Genomic DNA, 23,287 nt, shown 5'->3' on the forward strand with positions numbered 1-23,287 from the left:
TTCAATCCACTGACAGCACGTCAACCCCGGTATACCACATCGCTCCAATTCACTCTATTCCTTGCCCTCCTTTCACCCTCCTGCATGTTCAGGCCCCGATCACACAAAATCTTTTTCACTCCATCTTTACACCTCCAATTTGGTCTCCCTCTTCTCCTCGTTCCCTCCACCTCCGACACATATATCCTCTTGGTCAATCTTTCCTCACTCATTCTCTCCATGTGCCCAAACCATTTCAAAACACCCTCTTCTGCTCTCTCAACCACGCTCTTTTTATTTCCACACATCTCTCTTACCCTTATGTTACTTACTCGATCAAACCACCTCACACCACACATTGTCCTCAAACATCTCATTTCCAGCACATCCACCCTCCTGCGCACAACTCTATCCATAGCCCACGCCTTACAACCATACAGCATTGTTGGAACCACTATTCCTTCAAACATACCCATTTTTGCTTTCCGAGATAATGTTCTCGACTTCCACACATTCTTCAAGGCTCCCAGGATTTTCGCCCCCTCCCCCACCCCTATGATCCACTTCCGCTTCCATGGTTCCATCCGCTGCCAGATCCACTCCCAGATATCTAAAACACTTTACTTCCTCCAGTTTTTCTCCATTCAAACTTACCTCCCAATTGACTTGACCCTCAACCCTACTGTACCTAATAACCTTGCTCTTATTCACATTTACTCTTAACTTTCTTCTTTCACACACTTTACCAAACTCAGTCACCAGCTTCTGCAGTTTCTCACATGAATCAGCCACCAGCGCTGTATCATCAGCGAACAACAACTGACTCACTTCCCAAGCTCTCTCATCCACAACAGACTTCATACTTGCCCCTCTTTCCAAAACTCTTGCATTCACCTCCCTAACAACCCCATCCATAAACAAATTAAACAACCATGGAGACATCACACACCCCTGCCGCAAACCTACATTCACTGAGAACCAATCACTTTCCTCTCTTCCTACACACACACATGCCTTACATCCTCGATAAAAACTTTTCACTGCTTCTAACAACTTGCCTCCCACACCATATATTCTTTATACCTTCCACAGAGCATCTCTATCAACTCTATCATATGCCTTCTCCAGATCCATAAATACTACATACAAATCCATTTGCTTTTCTAAGTATTTCTCACATACATTCTTCAAAGCAAACACCTGATCCACACATCCTCTACCACTTCTGAAACCACACTGTTCTTCCCCAATCTGATGCTCTGTACATGCCTTCACCCTCTCAATCAATACCCTCCCATAAAATTTACCAGGAATACTCAACAAACTTATACCTCTGTAATTTGAGCACTCACTCTTATCCCCTTTGCCCTTGTACAATGGCACTATGCACGCATTCTGCCAATCCTCAGGCACCTCACCATGAGTCATACATACATTAAATAACCTTACCAACCAGTCAACAATACAGTCACCCCCTTTTTTAATAAACTCCACTGCAATACCATCCAAACCTGCTGCCTTGCTGGCTTTCATCTTCCGCAAAGCTTTTACTACCTCTTCTCTGTTTACCAAATCATTTTCCCTAACCCTCTCACTTTGCACACCACCTCGATCAAAACACCCTATATCTGCCACTCTATCATCAAACACATTCAACAATATATATATATATACATATATATATATATATATATATATATATATATATATATATATATATATATATATATATTTTTTTTTTTTGCTTTGTCGCTGTCTCCCACGTTTGCGAGGTAGCGCAAGGAAACAGACGAAAGAAATGGCCCAACCCACCCCCATACACATGTATATACATACGTCCACACACGCAAATATACATACCTACACAGCTTTCCATGGTTTACCCCAGACTCTTCACATGCCCTGATTCAATCCACTGACAGCACGTCAACCCCGGTATACCACATCGATCCAATTCACTCTATTCCTTGCCCTCCTTTCACCCTCCTGCATGTTCAGGCCCCGATCACACAAAATCTTTTTCACTCCATCTTTCCACCTCCAATTTGGTCTCCCACTTCTCCTCGTTCCCTCCACCTCCGACACATATATCCTCTTGGTCAATCTTTCCTCACTCATTCTCTCCATGTGCCCAAACCATTTCAAAACACCCTCTTCTGCTCTCTCAACCATGCTCTTTTTATTTCCACACATCTCTCTCACCCTTACGTTACTTACTCGATCAAACCACCTCACACCACACATTGTCCTCAAACATCTCATTTCCAGCACATCCATCCTCCTGCGCACAACTCTATCCATAGCCCACACCTCGCAACCATACAACATTGTTGGAACCACTATTCCTTCAAACATACCCATTTTTGCTTTCCGAGATAATGTTCTCAACTTCCACACATTCTTCAAGGCTCCCAGAATTTTCGCCCCCTCCCCCACCCTATGATCCACTTCCACTTCCATGGTTCCATCCTCTGCCAGATCCACTCCCAGATATCTAAAACACTTTACTTCCTCCAGTTTTTCTCCATTCAAACTCACCTCCCAATTGACTTGACCCTCAACCCTACTGTACGTAATAACCTTGCTCTTATTCACATTTACTCTTAACTTTCTTCTTTCACACACTTTACCAAACTCAGTCACCAGCTTCTGCAGTTTCTCACATGAATCAGCCACCAGCGCTGTATCATCAGCGAACAACAACTGACTCACTTCCCAAGCTCTCTCATCCCCAACAGACTTCATACTTGCCCCTCTTTCCAAAACTCTTGCATTCACCTCCCTAACAACCCCATCCATAAACAAATTAAACAACCATGGAGACATCACACACCCCTGCCGCAAACCTACATTCACTGAGAACCAATCACTTTCCTCTCTTCCTACACGTACACATGCCTTACATCCTCGATAAAAACTTTTCACTGCTTCTAACAACTTGCCTCCCACACCATATATTCTTAATACCTTCCACAGAGCATCTCTATCAACTCTATCATATGCCTTCTCCAAGTCCATAAATGCTACACACAAATCCATTTGCTTTTCTAAGTATTTCTCACATACATTCTTCAAAGCAAACACCTGATCCACACATCCTCTACCACTTCTGAAACCACACTGCTCTTCCCCAATCTGATGCTCTGTACATGCCTTCACCCTCTCAATCAATACCCTCCCATATAATTTACCAGGAATACTCAACAAACTTATACCTCTGTAATTTGAGCACTCACTCTTATCCCCTTTGCCCTTGTGCAATGGCACTATGCACGCATTCCGCCAATCCTTAGGCAACTCACCATGAGTCATACATACATTAAATAACCTTAGCAACCAGTCAACAATACAGTCAGCCCCTTTTTTAATAAATTCCACTGCAATACCATCCAAACCTGTTGCCTTGCCGGCTTTCATCTTCCTCAAAGCTTTTACTATATATATATATATATATATATATATATATATATATATATATATATATATATATATATATATATATATTTATCATTTTATATTATACTTTGTCGCTGTCTCCCGCGTTTGCGAGGTAGCGCATATATATATATATATATGTATATCATCCCTGGGGATAGGGGAGAAAGAATACCTCCCATGCATTCCTCACGTGTCGTAGAAGGCGACTATAGGGGACGGGAGCCGGGGGCCAGAAATCCTCTCCTCTTGTATTTTAACTTTCTAAAATGGGAAACAGAAGAAGGAGTCACACGGGGAGTGCTCATTCTCCTCGTAAGCTCAGATTGGGGTGTACAGAAGAAGGAGTCACACGGGGAGTGCTCATTCTCCTCGTAAGCTCAGATTGGGGTGTCTAAATGTGTGTGGATGTGACCAAGATGTGAAAAAAGGAAAGATAGGTAGTATGTTTGAGGAAAGGAACCTGGATGTTTTGACTCTGAGTGAAACGAAGCTCAAGGGTAAAGGGGAAGAGTGGTTTGGGAATGTCTTGGGAGTAAAGTCAGGGGTTAGTGAGAGGACAAGAGAAAGGGAAGGAGTAGCACTACTCCTGAAACAGGAGTTGTGGGAGTATGTGATAGAATGTAAGAAAGTAAATTCTAGATTAATATGGGTAAAACTGAAAGTTGATGGAGAGAGATGGGTGATTATTGGTGCTTATGCACCTGGGCATGAGAAGAAAGATCATGAGAGGCAAGTGTTTTGGGAGCAGCTGAATGAGTGTGTTAGTGGTTTTGATGCAAAAGACCGGGTTATAGTGATGGGTGATTTGAATGCAAAGGTGAGTAATGTGGCAGTTGAGGGAATAATTGGTATACATGGGGTGTTCAGTGTTGTAAATGGAAATGGTGAGAGCTTGTAGATTTATGTGCTGAAAAAGGACTGGTGATTGGGAATACCTGGTTTAAAAAGCAAGATATACATAAGTATACGTATGCAAGTAGGAGAGATGGCCAGAGAGCGTTATTGGATTACGTGTTAATTGACAGGTGTGCGAAAGAGAGACTTTTGGATGTTAATGTGCTGAGAGGTGCAACTGGAGGGATGTCTGATCATTATCTTGTGGAGGCGAAGGTGAAGATTTGTATGGGTTTTCAGAAAAGAAGAGAGAATGTTGGGGTGAAGAGGGTGGTGAGAGTAAGTGAGCTTGAGAAGGAGACTTGTGTGAGGAAGTACCAGGAGAGATTGAGTACAGAATGGAAAAAGGTGAGAACAAAGGAGGTAAGGGGAGTGGGGGAGGAATGGGATGTATTTAGGGAAGCAGTGATGGCTTGCGCAAAAGATGCTTGTGGCATGAGAAGCGTGGGAGGTGGGCTGATTAGAAAGGGTAGTGAGTGGTGGGATGAAGAAGTAAGATTATTAGTGAAAGCGAAGAGAGAGGCATTTGGACGATTTTTGCAGGGAAAAAATGCAAATGAGTGGGAGATGTATAAAAGAAAGAGACAGGAGGTCAAGAGAAAGGTGCAAGAGGTGAAAAAGATGGCAAATGAGAGTTGGGGTGAGAGAGTATCATTAAATTTTAGGGAGAATAAAAGGTTTTGGAAGGATGTAAATAAAGTGCGTAAGACAAGGGAGCGAATGGGAATTTCAGTGAAGGGGGCTAATGGGGAGGTGATAACAAGTAGTGGTGATGTGAGAAGGAGATGGAGTGAGTATTTTGAAGGTTTGTTGAATGTGTTTGATGATAGAGTGGCAGATATAGGGTGTTTTGGTCGAGGTGGTGTGCAAAGTGAGAGGTTTAGGGAAAATTATTTGGTAAACAGAGAAGAGGTAGTAAAAGCTTTGCAGAAGATGAAAGCCGGCAAGGCAGCAGGTTTGGATGGTACTGCAGTGGAATTTATTACAAAAGGGGGTGACTGTATTGTTGACTGGTTGCTAAGGTTATTTAATGTATGTATGATTCATGGTGAGGTGCCTGAGGATTGGCGGAATGCATGCATAGTGCCATTGTACAAAGGCAAAGGGGATAAGAGTGAGTGCTCAAATTACAGAGGTATAAGTTTGTTGAGTATTCCTGGTAAATTATATGGGAGGGTAATGATTGAGATGGTGAAGGCATGTACAGAGCATCAGACTGGGGAAGAGCAGTGTGGTTTCACAAGTGGTAGAGGATGTGTGGATCAGGTGTTTGCTTTAAAGAGTGTATGTGAGAAATACTTAGAAAAGCAAATGGATTTGTATGTAGCATTTATGGATCTGGAGAAGGCATATGATAGAGTTGATAGAGATGCTCTGTAGAAGGTACTAAGAATATATGGTGTGGGAGGCAAGTTGTTAGAAGCAGTGAAAAGTTTTTATCGAGGATGTAAGGCATGTGTACGTGTAGGAAGAGAGGAATGTGATTGGTTCTCAGTGAATGTAGGTTTGCCGCAGGGGTGTGTGATGTCTCCATGGTTGTTTAATTTGTTTATGGATGGGGTTGTTAGGGAGGTGAATGCAAGAGTTTTGGAAAGAGGGGCAAGTATGAAGTCTGTTGGGGATGAGAGAACTTGGGAAGTGAGTCAGTTGTTGTTCGCTGATGATACAGTGCTGGTGGCTGATTCATGTAAGAAACTGCAGAAGCTGGTGACTGAGTTTGGTAAAGTGTGTGAAAGAACAAAGTTAAGAGTAAATGTGAATAAGAGCAAGGTTATTAGGTACAGTAGGGTTGAGGGTCAAGTCAATTGGGAGGTAAGTTTGAATGGAGAAAAACTGGAAGAAGTAAAGTGTTTTAGATATCTGGGAGTGGATTTGGCAGCGGATGGAACCATGGAAGCGGAAGTGAATTATAGGGTGGGGGAGGGGGTGAAAATCCTGGGAGCCTTGAAGAATGTGTGGAAGTCGAGAACATTATCTCCGAAAGCAAAAATGGCGATGTTTGAAGGAATAGTGGTTCCAATAATGTTTTATGGTTGCGAGGCATGGGCTATGGATAGAGTTGTGCGCATGAGGGTGGATTTGCTGGAAATGAGATGTTTGAAGACAATGTGTGGTGTGAGGTGGTTTGATCGAGTAAGTAATGTAAGGGTAGGAGAGATGTGTGGAAATAAAAAGAGCGTGGTTGAGAGAGCAGAAGAGGGTGTTTTGAAATGGTTTGGTCACATGGAGAGAATGAGTGAGGAAAGATTGACGAAGAGGATATATGTGTTGGAGGTGGAGGGAACAAGGAGAAGTGGGAGACCAAATTGGAGGTGGAAAGATGGAGTGAAAAAGATTTTGAGTGATCGGGGCCTGAACATGCAGGAGGGTGAAAGGCGGGCAAGGAATAGAGTGAATTGGATCGATGTGGTATACCGGGGTCGACATGCTGTCAATGGATTGAATCAGGGCATGTGAAGCGTCTGGGGTAAACCATGGAAAGTTCTGTGGGGCCTGGATGTGGAAAGGGAGCTGTGGTTTCGGGCATTATTGCATGACAGCTAGAGACTGAGTGTGAATGAATGGGGCCTTTGCTGTCTTTTCCTAGCGCTACCTCGCACACATGAGGGGGGAGGGGGATGTTATTCTATGTGTGGCGGGGTGGCGATGGGAATGAATAAAGGCAGACAGTGTGAATTGTGTGCATGTGTATATATGTATGTGTCTGTGTGTGTATATATGTGTGCAGATTGAGATGTATGGGCATGTATATTTGCGTGTGTGGACGTGTATGTATATACATGTGTATGGGGGTGGGTTTGGCCATTTCTTTCATCTGTTTCCTTGAGCTACCTCGCAAACACAGGAGACAGCGACAAAGCAAAATAATGATAATAAATATTATCTATTACTTATATTCTGGGAATGGGGGAGAAAGAGTACTTCCCACCTATTCCCTATGTGCTGTAGAAGGCGACTAAATGGGGAGGGAGCTGGGGGCTGGAAATCCTCCCCTGCCACTTTGATTTTTCCAAAAGAAGGAACAGAGAATGAGGCAAGCAAGGATATTCCCTCTAAGGCTCAGTCCTCCATTCTTAATGATACCTCACTTATGCGGGAACTGGTGAATATGTTTGAAATATAGATATAATTGTTTTTTCATACATATTTCCCTAGTTTGAGAGGTAGCATTAAGAACAGAGGACTGAGTCTAAGAGGGAAAATCCTCACTCAACTCTCTTCTCTGGTTCAAAAAGTGATATGCACATGTTTGTGTATGTTAGGAGGAATGCTAGTCAGCAGGCATTACTGGATTACATAGTAATTATTAGATAGGCATGTAAAAGAGAGACTTTTGATGTAAATATGCTGAGAAATGCAGCTGGTGGGATGTTTCGTCATTATCTTGTAGAAGCAAGGGTGAAGATTTGTAGAGGTTTGCAGAAAAGAGTAAATAATATCAGTGAGAAGAGAGTGGTGAAAGTAAGGGAGCTTGGAAAAGAGACTTGTGTGAAGAAATACCAAAGAAAATTGAGTGTAGAACAGCAAAATGTGAGAGTAAATAAAGGAATGGAAGTTGGTGAGGAATGGGAGGTATTTAGGAAAGCACTGCTAGCATGTGTGAGAAATGCATATGGCATGTAAAAGATGAGACGTGGGCAAATTAGAAAAGGTAGTGAGTGGTGTGTAATGAAAAGTAGGGTTGCTTGTGAATGAAAAATGGAGGCATTTGGGTGGTACTTACAGGGAAGGAGTGCAAATAATAGGGGGATGTATAAGGAAAGCAGTAGGAAGTTAAGAAAATGGTGCAGGTTGAAAAAGAGTGCAACTGGAAGTTGGAGTAAGTATCAGTAAACTTTAGCAAGAATAAGAGGTTTTGGAAGGAGGTTTGTGATGTTAAAAAAATACGAGAACAAATACGAACATTGGTGAAAGGGGCAAAAGGAAAAGTGGTAACAGGTAGTGATGAAGTGAGGAGATGGAGTGAGTATTTTGAAGGACTGCTGAATGTGTTTGCTCACACAGTGGCAGATGTAGGGTGCTTTGGTCAGGGTGGTTTGCAAAGTGACAGTCATAAAGAGTAGTTTGGTTAAGAAAGGAGAGGTGGTGAAAGCCTTACATTCGATGGAATGTAGCAATGGCTGGAGTGGATGGTATTGCAGTTTGATTTATAAAGAAAGGGGTGATTGTGTTGTTGTTTGGTTAGTTAGGATTTTCACTGTATGTATGGATCATGGTAAAGTGCCTGAAGACTGATGGAATACATATATAGTGCCAATATATGAAGGAAAGGAGGATAAAGGCAAGTGTTCAAACTACAAAGGCATGTCTGCTGAGTGTACTTAGTAAGTTGTATGGGAGGATGGTGATTGAGGGTGAAAGCACATACAGAGCAATAGACTGGAGAGGAGCAGTGTGGTTTCAGAAATGGTAGAGGATGTGTTGAGCAGGTGTTCATATTAACCTAACCTAACATAACCATTACCAAACCTAATCCAGGAAGAGATCTACATGAATAGAGAAAAAAAGGATTTAGTATTTCAAATATTCATTGAGTATTTCTGGTGTATGTGGAAGAATGTGTAGAATGGTGTATGCAAGGGAGGTATGTAAGGACAAGGATAAGCAAGGATAACCTTGATGGGAGTTCCCAGAGGAAATGGGCATCAGAGATATAGATAGATAGATGGTGGAAGGAAGAGATACCAAGATAACTGAGAGGTGAGGGTGATGATTGGTAAGCAACTTAATGTCTGCTTGAGGCAGCTTCTGAGTGAGAAAAACATGAGTAAGTGTGAAAAAGCTTGTTAGAGGGAAAAGGTTAGCATACCTTGATAACAGGAAGGAAATATGGATGTGAACAAACATAATAATGCATATAAAGGTTATAGAGAGGATTTCATGAAATTACGATATGAAGTAAAGAGAGTGGATAGAATGAGAGGTGAAAACTTAAGAATGAAAAGCAGAGTGGTGAAAATTGTGGTTGTGAAAAAAAATAAAATGATCTGGGTACCAGAAAAATGGATGTAGCATGGCTGACTAAGAGCTAATAAAAGAGTAAGGTAAAGGAGGAAGAGAAGGGGGAACCAGAGAGTGAGGTCACAGAAGAGAAAAGAGGGTATTTGAGAAAGGTATATGCATGGAGGAGTATGTGGAACTGTGCAAAGATAAGGCTTTATGAGAGATACTTTGTTAACCTTATGCTTATCCCTATAATCTCCGTCAGAAAATTTAAAAAGCACTCCTGTCTTTGGACACAAGCAGGATATAGGGATTGCATCCCTCATCATGTTTTCAAACAGAATGTTTCCAAACCTGAGACTGTGCTTGCCTGTGTTTCACTTTTTCCTAAAAAGAATCTATCTTAGAAACATTAAACAGTAAAGTTCATCCTCTGAAGGAAAACTGTTCTAACCCTTCCAACTGCTGTTCTGTTGCTTTGACTAGGAATTTTGTTCATAAGATGGGCAACATGGCATAGGAAAAACCTGCCCCAAAGGCCATCTCAGATGAAAGAAATATTGAATATGAGAGAAAAAGGATGTAAACATTAATCAGGACTCTACAGGTCTATGTAAAGCTGACTCTTAAATAGAGGCAGAAAGATTACAGGATAAGGGGAAGACAAATGGAGTAAGAAAATTCCACATCTTAGCTCTTCAAGGGAAGAAGGAAGTATCATAATAGTCAGTCCTAAAGTGGTGTGTCTCCACACATAGACTGTGGGAGGCAGCAGCCAGATGTTTGCCTTGGGTCCAAGAACTGGGGGTGGGAACATATGCAAACAGCTTACGAGAACAGTAGCTACATTAACTGATAATCTGTGAATCTCTCTTCAACTGTCATTTTCTCAAGCATTGCAGGTTTCATGAATTCCTCTGATCATCAGTATGAGCTTTCACTGTGCAAGATATACTGGTATTATCCTTTTGTACATTAGAATATTTCAATATTATTATGACTTAAACTACTTCCAAAGTCTATGAATTTCTCAACTCTTTCTTATGCATCATAAATTTTCATTTTTTCTCCGAATGTCCGTATAGTTTTTACAAAGCAAAATATTCTTGTGATATTCTTTCCTAGATCATCAATCAAGTGAAAAGTTTGGGGAATCCTATTTCACAGCTCTTGATAATTTGAAAGCTTTTGATACAGTGTGACAGACAAATTTGATCTTCCACCTTCTCTTTTTGCAACTTCTTCCTTGACTGCTCTCTTCTTTCTAGCTTTAACACTGGTTGGTCCATTTCTGTACTTTTTGATAAATCAACTACTTTCCCTAAAAACAGCAGGTTTCCTTATGGCTTTGTAGTGTCTCTTACAAACTTATTTGTCTTATTAATAGCCTTCCTTCAGTACATAAACCAGTGCACTAATGCAAAGATGATTTCACTCTCCATTCTTTCACTTCTTAATCTCCATAACTTTTCATGCTCAATTTGTATCTCATTTTTCACATCCACCTTTTTAAATGTGAATTTAGACTGGACTTTCAAGTGGGACAGATACAACCAAGTTAAGTTTTTGCTATTCTAAACTTTAATTTATCCCTGGGGATAGGGGAGAAAGAATACTTCCCACGCATTCCTCAAGTGTCATAGAAGGTGGCTAAAGGGAATGGGAGAGGTGGCTAGAAACCCTACCCTCCTTGTATTCTAACTTTCTAAAAGGGAAAAGAGAAGAAGGAGTCACGCAGGGAGTGCTCATCCTCCTCAAAGGCACAGATTGGGGTGTCTAAATGTGTGTGGCTGTAACCAAGATGAGAAAAAAGGAAAGATAGGTAGTATATTTGAGGAAAGGAACCTGGATGTTTTGGCTCTGAGTGAAATGAAGCTCAAGGGTAAAGGGGAAGAGTGGTCTGGGAATGTCTTGGAAGTAAAGTCAGGGGTTAGTGAGAGGACAAGAGCAAGGGAAGGAGTAGCACTACTCCTGAAACATGAGTGGTGGGAGTATGTAATAGAGTGTAAGAAAGTAAACTCTAGATTGATATGGGTAAAACTGAAAGTGGATGGAGAGAGATGGGTGATTATTGGTGTATATGCACCTTGGCATGAGAAGAAAGATCATGCAAGGCAAATGTTTTGGGAGCAGCTGAGTGAGTGTGTTAGCAGTTTTGATGCATGAGACCAGGTTATAGTGATGGGTGATTTGAATGCAAAGGTGAGTAATGTAGCAGTTAAGGGAATAATTGGTGTACATGGGGTGTCCAGTGTTGTAAATGGAAATGGTGAAGAGCTTGTATATTTATGTTCTGAGAAAGGACTGGTGATTGGGAATACCTGGTTTAAAAAGATAGATATACATAAGTATATATATGTAAGTAGGAGAGATGGCCAGAGAGCGTTATTGGATTATGAGTTAATTGATAAGCATGCGAAAAGAGAGACTTTTGGATGTTAATGTGCTGAGAGGTACAACTGGAGGGATGTCTGATCATTATCTTGTGGAGGCGAAGGTGAAGATATGTAGAGGTTTTCAGAAAAGAAGAGAGAATGTTGAGGTGAAGAGTGGTGAGAGTAAGTGACCTTGGGAAGAAGACTTGTGTGAGGAAGTACCAGGAGAGACTGAGTACAGAATGGAAAAAGGTGAGAACAAAGGACATAAGGGGAATGGGGGAGGAATGGGATGCATTTAGGGAAGCAGTGATGGCTTTCGCAAAAGATGCTTGTGGCATGAGAAGCGTGGGAGGTGGGCCGATTAGAAAGGGTAGTGAGTAGTAGGATGAAGAAGTAAGATTGTTAGTGAAAGAGAAGAGAGAGGTATTTGGATGCTTTTTGCAGGGAAAATAATGCAAATGACTGGGAGATGTATAAAAGAAAGAGGCAGGAGGCCAAGAGAAAGGTGCAAGAGGTGAAAAAGAGGGCAAATGAGAGTTGGGGTGAGAGAGTATCATTGAATTTTAGGGAGAATAAAAAGATGTTTTGGAAGGAGGTAAATGAAGTGGGTAAGACAAGTGAACAAATGGGTACATCAATGAAGGGGGCAAATGAGGAGGTGATACCAAGCAGTGGTGATGTGAGTAGGAGATGGAGTGAGTATTTTGAAGGTTTTTTGAATGTGTTTGATGATAGAGATGCAGATATAGGGTGTTTTGGTCGAGGTGGTGTGCAAAGTGAGAGGGTTAGGGAGAATGATTTGGTAAACAGAGAAGAGCTAGTAAAAGCTTTGCGGAAGGTGAAAGCCTGGCAAGGCAGCGGGTTTCGATGGTATTGCAGTGGAATTTATTAAAAAAGGGGGTGACAGTATTGTTGACTGGTTGGTAAGGCTATTTAATGTACGTATGACTCATGGTGAGGTGCCTGAGGACTGGTGGAATGCTTGCATGGTGCCATTGTATGAAGGCAAAGGGGATAAGAGTGAGTGCTCAAATTACAGAGGTATAAGTTTGTTGAGTATTCCTGGTAAATTATATGGGAGGGTATTGATTGAGAGGGTGAAGGCATGTACAGAGCATCAGTTTGGGGAAGAGCAGTGTGGTTTCAGAAGTGGTAAAGGATGTGTGGATCAGGTGTTTGCTTTGAAGACTGTATGTGAGAAATACTTAGAAAAGCAAAGGATTTGTATGTAGCATTTATGGATCTGGAAAAGGCATATGATAGAGTTGATAGAGATGCTCTGTGGAAGGTATTAAGAATATATGGTGTGGGAGATAAGTTGTTAGAGGCAGTGAAAAGTTTTTACCGAGAATGTAAGGCATGTGTACTTGTAGGAAGAGAGGAAAGTGATTGGTTCTCACTGAATGTTGGTTTGTGGTAGGGGTGCGTGATGTCTCCATGGTTGTTTAATTTGTTTATGGATGGCGTTGTTAGGGAGGTGAATACAAGAGTTTTGGAAAGAGGGGCAAGTATGCAGTCTGTTGTGGAGGAGAGAGCTTGGGAAGTGAGTCAGTTGTTCGCTGATGAGACAGCGCTGGTGGCTGATTCGTGTGAGAAACTGCAGAAGCTGGTGACTGAGTTTGGTAAAGTGTGTGAAAGAAGAAAGCTGGGACTAAATGTGAATAAGAGCAAGGTTATTAGGTACAGTAGGGTTGAGGGACATGTCAATTGGGAGGTAAGTTTGAATGGAGAAAGACTGGAGGAAGTGATGTGTTTTAGATATCTGGGAGTGGATTTGGCAGTGGATGGACCCATGGAAGCGGAAGTGAATCATTGAGTGGGGGAAGGGGCGAAAGTTCTGGGAGCATTGAAATTTGTGTGGACGTTGAGAACGTCATCTTGGAAAGCAAAAATGGGTATGTTTGAAGGAATATGGTTCCAACAATGTTATATGGGTGCGAGGCGTGGGCTATGGATAGAGTAGTGTGGAGGAGGGTGGATGTGCTGGAAATGAGATGTTTGAGGACAATATTTGGTGTGAAGTGGTGTGATCGAGTAAGTACTGAAAGGGTAAGAGAAATGTGTGGTAATAAAAGGAGTGTGGTTGAGAGAGCAGAAGAGGGTGTTCTGAAATGGTTTGGTCACATGGAGAGAATTAGTGAGGAAAGATTGACAAAGAGGATATATGTGTCATAGGTGGAGGGAATGAGGAGAAGTGGGAGACCAAATTGGAGGTGGAGAGATGGAGTGAAAAAGCTTTTGAGTGATCGGGGCCTGAACATGCAGGAGGGTGAAAGGCATGCAAGGAATAAAGTGAACTGGAACGATGTGGTATACTGGGGTCAACGTGCTGTCAATGGAATGAACCAGGGCATGTGAAGCACCTGGTGTAAACCATGGAAAGTTTTGTGGTGCCTGGATGTGGAAAGGGAGCTGTGGTTTTGGTGCATTATACATTACAGCTAGAGACTGAGTGTGAACAAATGTGGCCTTTGTTGTCTTTTCCTAGCGCTACCTCATGCACATGCGGGGGGAGGGAGTTGTTATTTCATGTGTGGCAGGGTGGCAATGGGAATGAGTAAGGGCAGACAGTATGAATTATGTACATGTGTATATATGTATATGTCTGTGTGTGTGTATATATGTATATGTTGAGATGTATAGGTATGTATATGTGCATGTGTGGACATGTATGTATATACATGTGTATGTGGGTGGGTTGGGCCATTCTTTCCTCTGTTTCCTTGCGCTACCTTGCTAACATGGGAGACAGCGACAAAGTATAATAATAATAAAAACTTTAATTTCCTCTTTTTCTTTCAAAGCTCCATACATTAATCTCATCGTCTCTAAAGAAATTATTTCACCACTAAACACTAAAAATATTTCCTATAAACCCCATGAAAGATGGTAGGTTAGCATTATTGGATTACATATTAACTGACAGGCATTCAAAAATAAGAGACTCTTGGGTGTGAATGTGCTGAGGAGGGCAGATGTTGGGATGTCTGATCATTACTTGGTGGATGTGAAGCTGAGGATTTGTAGAGGTTTTCAGACAACAGGAAATGATATGGGTGAGAAGAGGCCTTTCTTTGCCTGTTTTTGGCACTACCTTGTGAATGGTGAACAAGTATGAAAACAATAAACCCCACATTTCACCAACAACTGTTTGTGAATCTTGTTCAGATGCTGAAGATTCTTCTTATCTGAGCAGTTATTCTAGCAGTGAAAGGGACAGATTTGTCATCTTAAGAAATACTGCTATCACTTCTGGGATGAATCTAGATTAAATTAGATACCTGAGAAAATCATTTATAAAACAGTCAATTTCAACTCACATGACTTCAAAATCTTATCAACTTTCCCTCCTCTAAACTTTGTTCTATATTTATAGAACAGATATTACTTTGGCATCTGTTCATAAGAGCTGGCTACATGTGCACCTCTGCTATTATTAAACAAGTCATTGCACCATACAGTAATTATGTGGCCATTAGCAACATGAGGATAAGCCAATGTGAATTCTTGTTTCTTGCCTTGTACCGCTAAGCATGTGAACTTTTTACTTTCTTATGTCTTTATCAACAACTACAGCCAGCCAAAAGGTTAGTTGTTTACTTCTTAATATGCCTTGGACTATTTCTTTTTCAAATTCAAAATTTAGTCTTGACAAGGACTTTCGTCTGCAACTGAAGCTTTAGTCATATTAACATCCAGAACAGTTGGACTGTAGGAAAGAATATATTGGACAGAGAGAACTGAATATCATCAGCATGAAATACAGGTTCTCTGTCTATCTATATATGTAAAGAACCAAAAATGAATATGAGGCAGTTGTTTATATATGTATAGAACCAAGAATGAACATGCAGTAGCTTCCTGTAAGTTTAGAAATACAAAATTAATTGCTCACCTCAATAGCAATTCCCAGTTTTGAAAAAGCCATTCTTGCATATTCTGGGAAGTTTTGGCATTTTGCTGCTATGCGGCCAACATGAGCTATATTAGAAACATCTTTTAACTTGTCCTTCAGCAACAACTGAAGCAGTGCACGCCAGTATAATGGTTCAATCCCACTCTGGAATAGAAATTAAGGATACTAGTAACTATTTTTTATTTATTTATTTTGCTTTGTTGCTGTCTCCCGCGTTAGCGAGGTAGCACAAGGAAACAGACGAAAGAATGGCCCAACCCACCCACATACACATGTATATACATACACGTCCACACACGCAAATATACATATCTATACATCTCAACATATACATATATATACACACACAGACATATACATATGTACACTTGTACATAGTTCGTACTTCTGCCTTTATTCATTTCCATCGCCACCCCGCCACACATGAAATAAAAACCCCCTCCCCCCTCATGTGTGCGAGGTAGCACTAGGAAAAGACAACAAAGTCCACATTCGTTCACACTCAGTCTCTAGCTGTCATGTAATAATGCACTGATACCACAGCTCCCTTTCCACATCCAGGCCCTACACAACTTTCCATAGTTTACCCCAGATGCTTCACATGCCCTGGTTCAATCCATTGACAGCACATTGACTCCGATATACCACATCGTTCCAATTCACTCAATTCCTTGCACGCCTTTCACCCTCCTGCATGCTCAGGCTCCGATCACTCAAAATCTGTTTCCCTTCATCTTTCCACCTCCAATTTGGTCTCCCACTTCACATCGTTCCCTCCACCTCTAACACATATGTTCTCTTGGTCAATCTTTCCTCACTCATTCTCTCCATGTGACCAAACCATTTCAAAACACCCTCTTCTGCTCTCTCAACCACACTCTTTTTATTACCACACATCTCTCTTACCCTTACATTACTTACTCAATCAAACCACCTCACACCACATATTGTCCTCAGACATCTCATTTCCAGCACACCCACCCTCCTCCGCACAAATCTATCTATAGCCCACGCCTCGCAACCATACAACATTGTTGGAACCATATTCCTTCAAATATACCCATTTTTGCTTTCCAAGATAATATTCTCGACTTCCACACATTCTTCAACGCTCCCAGAACTTTAGCCCCTTCCCCACCCTATGATTCACTTCTGCTTCCATGGTTCCATCCGCTGCCAAATCCACTCCCAGATATCTAAAACACTTCACTTCCTCCATTTTTTCCCCATTCAAATTACCTCCCAATTGCCTTGTTCCACAACCCTACTGTACCTAATAACCTTGCTCTTATTCACATTTACTCTCAGCTTTCTTCTTTCACACACTTTACCAAACTCAGTCACCAGCTTCTGCAGTTTCTCACATGAATCAGCCACCAGCGCTGTATCATCAGTGAACAACAACTGACTCACTTCCCAAGCTCTCTCCTCCACAACAGACTGCATACTTGCCCCTCTTTCCAAAACTCTTGCATTCACCTCCCTAACAACCTGTCCATAAACAAGTTAAACAACCTATGGAGATATCACACACTCCTGCCGCAAACCTACATTCAGTGAGAACCAATCACTTTCCTCTCTTCCTACACATACACAAGCCTTACATCCTAGATAAAAACTTCTTATTGCTTCTAGCAACTTGCCTCCTACACCATATATTCTTAATACCTTCCACAGAGCATCTCTATCAACTCTATCATATGCCTTCTCCAGATCCATAAAAGCTACATACAATCCATTTGCTTTTCTAAGTATTTCTCACATACATTCTTCAAAGCAAACACCTGATCCATACATCCTCTACCACTTCTGAAACCACACTGCTCTTCCCCAATCTGATGCTCTGTACATGCCTTCACCCTCTCAATCAATACCCTCCCATATAATTTCCCAGGCATACTCAACAAACTTATACCTCCATAATTTGAGCACTCACTTTTATCCCCTTTGCCTCTGTACCATGGCACTATGCAAGAATTCCGCCAATTCTCAGGCACCTCACCATGAGTCATACATACATTAAATAACCTTACCAACCAGTCAACAATACAGTCACCCCCTTTTTTTGATAAATTCCACTGCAATACCATCCAAACCTGCTACCTTGCTGGCTTTCATCTTCCGCAAAGCTTTTACTACCTCTTCTCTGTTTACCAAATCATTCTTCCTAACCCTCTCACTTTGCACACCATCTCGACCAAAACACCCTATATCTGCCCCTCTATCATCAAACACATTCAACAAACCTTCAAAATACTCACTTCATTTCCTTCTCACATCACCACTTCTTGTTATCACCTCCCCATTTGCCCCCTTCAGTGAAGTTTCCATTGATTCCCTTGTCTTTTTTTTTTTTTTTTTTTTTTTTTTTTTTATACTTTGTCGCTGTCTCCCGCGTTTGCGAGGTAGCGCAAGGAAACAGACGAAAGAAATGGCCCAACCCCCCCCCCCCCATACACATGTACATACACACGTCCACACACGCAAATATTCATACCTACACAGCTTTCCATGGTTTACCCCAGACGCTTCACATGCCTTGATTCAATCCACTGACAGCACGTCAACCCCTGTATACCACATCGCTCCAATTCACTCTATTCCTTGCCCTCCTTTCACCCTCCTGCATGTTCAGGCCCCGATCACACAAAATCCTTTTCACTCCATCTTTCCACCTCCAATTTGGTCTCCCTCTTCTCCTCGTTCCCTCCACCTCCGACACATATATCCTCTTGGTCAATCTTTCCTCACTCATTCTCTCCATGTGCCCAAACCACTTCAAAACACCCTCTTCTGCTCTCTCAACCACGCTCTTTTTATTTCCACACATCTCTCTTACCCTTACGTTACTTACTCGATCAAACCACCTCACACCACACATTGTCCTCAAACATCTCATTTCCAGCACATCCATCCTCCTACGCACAACTCTATCCATAGCCCACGCCTCGCAACCATACAACATTGTTGGAACTACTATTCCTTCAAACATACCCATTTTTGCTTTCCGGGATAATGTTCTCGACTTCCACACATTTTTCAAGGCTCCCAAAATTTTCGCCCCCTCCCCCACCCTATGATCCACTTCCGCTTCCATGGTTCCATCCGCTGACAGATCCACTCCCAGATATCTAAAACACTTCACTTCCTCCAGCCTCTCACCATTCAAACTCACCTCCCAATTGACTTGACCCTCAACCCTACTGTACCTAATAACCTTGCTCTTATTGACATTTACTCTTAACTTTCTTCTTCCACACACTTTACCAAACTCCGTCACCAGCTTCTGCAGTTTCTCACATGAATCCGCCACCAGCGCTGTATCATCAGCGAACAACAACTGACTCACTTCCCAAGCTCTCTCATCCCCAACAGACTTCATACTTGCCCCTCTTTCCAAAACTCTTGCATTTACCTCCCTAACAACCCCATCCATAAACAAATTAAACAACCATGGAGACATCACACACCCCTGCCGCAAACCTACATTCACTGAGAACCAATCACTTTCCTCTCTTCCTACACGTACACATGCCTTACATCCTCGATAAAAACTTTTCACTGCTTCTAACAACTTTCCTCCCACACCATATATTCTTAATACCTTCCACAGAGCATCTCTATCAACTCTATCATATGCCTTCTCCAGATCCATAAATGCTACATACAAATCCATTTGCTTTTCTAAGTATTTCTCACATACATTCTTCAAAGCACTTTATTTACCTCCTTCCAAAACATCTTTTTCACCCCAACTCTCATTTGCCCTCTTATTCAACTCTTGCACCTTTCTCTTGACCTCCTGCCTCTTTCTTTTATACATCTCCCACTCATTTGCATTATTTCCCTACAAAAATCGTTCAAATGCCTCTCTCTTCTCTTTCACTAACAATCTTACTTCTTCATCCCACCACTCACTACCCTTTCTAATCTGCCCACCTCCCAGGCTTCTCATGCCACAAGCATCTTTTGCGCAAGCCATCACTGCTTCCCTAAATACATCCCATTCCTCCCCCACTCCCCTTATGTCCTTTGTTGTCACCTTTTTCCATTCTGTACTCAGTCTCTCCTGGTACTTCCTCACACAAGTCTCCTTCCCAAGCTCTATTACTCTCACCACTCTCTTCACCCCAATATTCTCTCTTCTTTTCTGGAAACCTCTACAGATCTTCACCTTCGCCTCCACAAGATAATGATCAGACATCTCTCCAGTTGCACCTCTCAGCTCATTAACCTCCCAAAGTCTCTCTTTCACGCGCCTATCAATTAACACATAATCCAATAATGCTCTCTGGCCATCTCTCCTACTTACATACACATACTTATGTATATGTCTCTTTTTAAACCAGGTATTCCCAATCACCAGTCCTTTTTCAGCACATAAATCTACGAGCTCTTCACCATTTCCATTTACAACGCTGAACTATACTCAATTAAATATCTGTAACAATGCTTCCACACATACTCTCTCACTCTGTACTTTTCTTTCACTGTTATATCACTCAATACATCTGTTTGGACATTCAATTTGCATAAACTTTCTCTCTACATCCACAACAATAAAGCACATCTCTTATTCCTCTGAGATCTCATTTCAAACCACTGTACATACAGTGAAAATCTTTAAACCTTTATCTACTCTTCAAACACCTCTTTCAAAATACACCTCTACTCCTCTCACCTTGCTTGTCATTATATTGCTACACACTTTAATTTTCTCTTGCATGAAAGGACAGGTTGCACTGTTCACTAGCAACCTGGGTAAAGCTCACATTTCACATTTTTTCCTTTCATCACTCCAAATCTATAGTAAGTACCTGCTTGCACTGTTCTCTTAGATATATGATAATTTATTCCATCATCCTTGCTGAATATTGTACTCAAAGTTTTACTCTTATAATTTCAATTTTGCTCATATATCAATCATGCTGAGATTTTATTGTAGGTGCATGAAAGAGACTTTTGGATGTTAATGTGCTGAGAGGGGCAACTGGAGGGATGTCTGATCATTATCTCATGGAGGCAACGGTGAAGATTTGTAGAGGTTTTCAGAAAAGAAGAGAGAATGTTGGGGTGAAGAGAGTGGTGAGAGTAAGTGAGCTTGGGAAGGAGACTTGTGAGAGGAAGTACCAGGAAAGATTGAGTGTAGAATGGAAAAAGGTGACAGCAAATGATGTGAGGGGAGTGGGAAAGGATGTATTTTGGGAAGCAGTGATGGTATGTGCTAGAGATGCTTGTGGCATGAGAAAGGTGGGAGGTGGGCAGATCAGAAAGGGTAGTGAGTGGTGGGATGAATTAGTAAGATTGTTAGTGAAAGAAATGAGAGAGGCATTTGGACAATTTTTGTAGGGAAGTAGTGCAAATGACTGGGAGATATATAGAAGAAAGTGGTAGGAGGTCAATAGAAAGCTGCAAGAGGTGAAAAAGAGGGCAAATGAGAGTTGGGGTGAGAGAGTTTCTTTAAACTTTAGGGAGAATAAAAAGATGGTTTGGAAGGAGGTAAATAAAGTGTGTGTAAGACAAGAGAACAAATGGGAACATCAGTGAAAGGGGCTAATGGGGAGGTAATAACAAGTAGTGAAGTGAGAAGATGGAGTGAATACTTTGAAGGTTTCTTGAATGTGTTTGATGGTAAAGTGACTGATATAGGATGACTTGGTCGAGGTTGTATGCAAAGTGAGAGGGTCAAGGAGCATGGTTTGGTGAAAATAGAAGAGGTAGTGAAAGCTTTGCGGAATATGAAAGCCAACAAGGTCGTGGATTTGAAAGGGGGTGACTGTGGTATTGATTGGTTGGTAAGGATATTCAATGTATTTATGGTTCATGGCAAAGTGCCTGAGGATTGGTGGAATGCATGCATAGTGCCACTGTACAAAGACAAAGGGGATAAAGGTGAGTGTTCAAATTACAGAGGTATAAGTTTGCTGAGTATTCCTGGGAAAGTATATGGGAGGGTATTGATTGAGAGGGTAAAGGCATGTACAGAGCATCAGATTGGGGAAGAGCAGTATGACTTCAGAAGTGGTAGAGGATGTGTGGATCAGGTGTTTGCTTTGAAGAATGTATGTGAGAAATACTTAGAAAAACAGATGGATTTGTATGTAGCATTTATGGATCTGAAGAGGGCATATGACAGGGTTGATAGAGATGCTTTGTGGAAGTTATTAAGAGTATATGGTGTGGGAGGTAAGTCGCTAGAAGCAGTGAAAAGTTTTTACCAAGGATGTAAGGCATGTGTATGAATAGGAAGAGAGGTAAATGATTGGTTCCCAGTGAATGTCGGTTTGCGGCAGGAGTGTGAGATGTCTCCATTGTTATTTAATTTGTGTATGGATAGGGTGGTCAGGGAGGTGAATGCAAGAGTTTTGGAGAAAGGGACAAGTATGCAGTCTGTTATGGGTGATAGGGGCTTTTTGAGTTTGGTAAAGTGTGTGTAAGAAGAAAGTTGAGAGTAAATGTGAATAAGAGCAAGGTCTTTAGGTTCAGTAGGGTTGAGGGACAAGTTAATTGGGAGGTGAGTTTGAGCTGAGAAAAACTGGAGGAAGTGAAGTGTTTTAGATATCTGGTAGTGGATTTAGCAGCAGATGGAACCATGGAAATTGAAGTGAGTTGCAGGGTGGGGGAGGGCACGAAAGTTCTAGGAGCGTTGAAGAATGAGTGGAAGACGAGAACGTTATCTCAGAGAGCAAAAACGGGTATGTTTGAAGGAATAGTGGTTCCAACAATGTTATATAGGTGTGAGGCATGGGGTACAGAAAGGGTTGTATGGAGGAGGGTGGGTGTGTTCAAAATGAAATGTTTAAGGACAATATGTGGTGTGAGGTGGTTTGATCCAGTAAGTAATGAAAGGGTAAGAGAGATGTGTGGTAATAGAAAGAAGAGCAGAAGAGGGTGTGTTGAAATGGTTTGGTCACATGGAGAGAATGAGTGAGGAAAGATTGACAAAGAGGATATAGGTGTCAGAGTAGAGGGAACGAAGAGAAGTGGGAGACCAAATTGGAGGTGGAAGAATGGAGTGAAAAAGATTTTGAGTGATCAGGGCCTGAACATACAGAAGGATGAAAGGTGTGTGAGGAATAGAGTGAATTGGAACAATGTGGTATAGGTCGATGTGGTGTCAATGGATTGAACCAGGGCATGTGAAGGGTCTTTGGTAAACCATGGAAAGTTTTGTGGGGCCTGGATATGGAAAGGGGGCTGTGGTTTCGGTACATTACACATAACAGCTAGAGACTGAGTGTGAACAAATGTGGCCTTTCTTTTCTTTTCCTAGTGCTAACTTGCGCACGCGCACGAGGGGGGGTGCTATTTCATGTGTGGTGGGGTGATGACAGGAATGGATGAAGGCAGCAAGTATGAATATGTACATGTGTATATATATGTACATGTCTGTGTATGTATATGTATGTATATGTTGAAATATATAGGTATGTATATGCACATTTGTGTATATACAAGTGAATGTGGGTGGGTTTGGGCCATTCTTTCATCTGTTTCCTTGCGCTACCTCAATAACACGGGAGACGGCGATTAAGTATCATAATAATAATAATATTAATAATAATAATAATAATAATAATAATAATAATAATAATAATAATAATAATAGTAATAATAATAATAATAATAATAATAATGATAATAATGATAATTTTTTTTTTTTTTTTTTTATACTTTGTCGCTGTCTCCCGCATTTGCGAGGTAGCGCAAGGAAACAGACGAAAGAAATGGCCCAACC

General features: G+C 41.5%; 1 protein-coding gene across 4 annotated transcripts in view; it reads right to left on the reverse strand.

Moving 5' to 3' along the window:
• Positions 1–23,287, reverse strand: part of LOC139750877 (probable methyltransferase-like protein 25) — a 221,376-nt gene that overhangs the window by 56,315 nt on the left and 141,774 nt on the right. For all 4 annotated transcript variants that reach the window (XM_071665729.1, XM_071665726.1, XM_071665732.1 and 1 more), the window contains one exon: positions 15,529–15,693. In XM_071665729.1, coding sequence (XP_071521830.1) covers positions 15,529–15,693 — 165 coding nt within the window. The remainder of the gene's footprint in view (positions 1–15,528; positions 15,694–23,287) is intronic.

Source organism: Panulirus ornatus, chromosome 10 (assembly GCF_036320965.1).
Source record: "Panulirus ornatus isolate Po-2019 chromosome 10, ASM3632096v1, whole genome shotgun sequence".
NCBI lineage: Eukaryota > Metazoa > Arthropoda > Malacostraca > Decapoda > Palinuridae > Panulirus > Panulirus ornatus.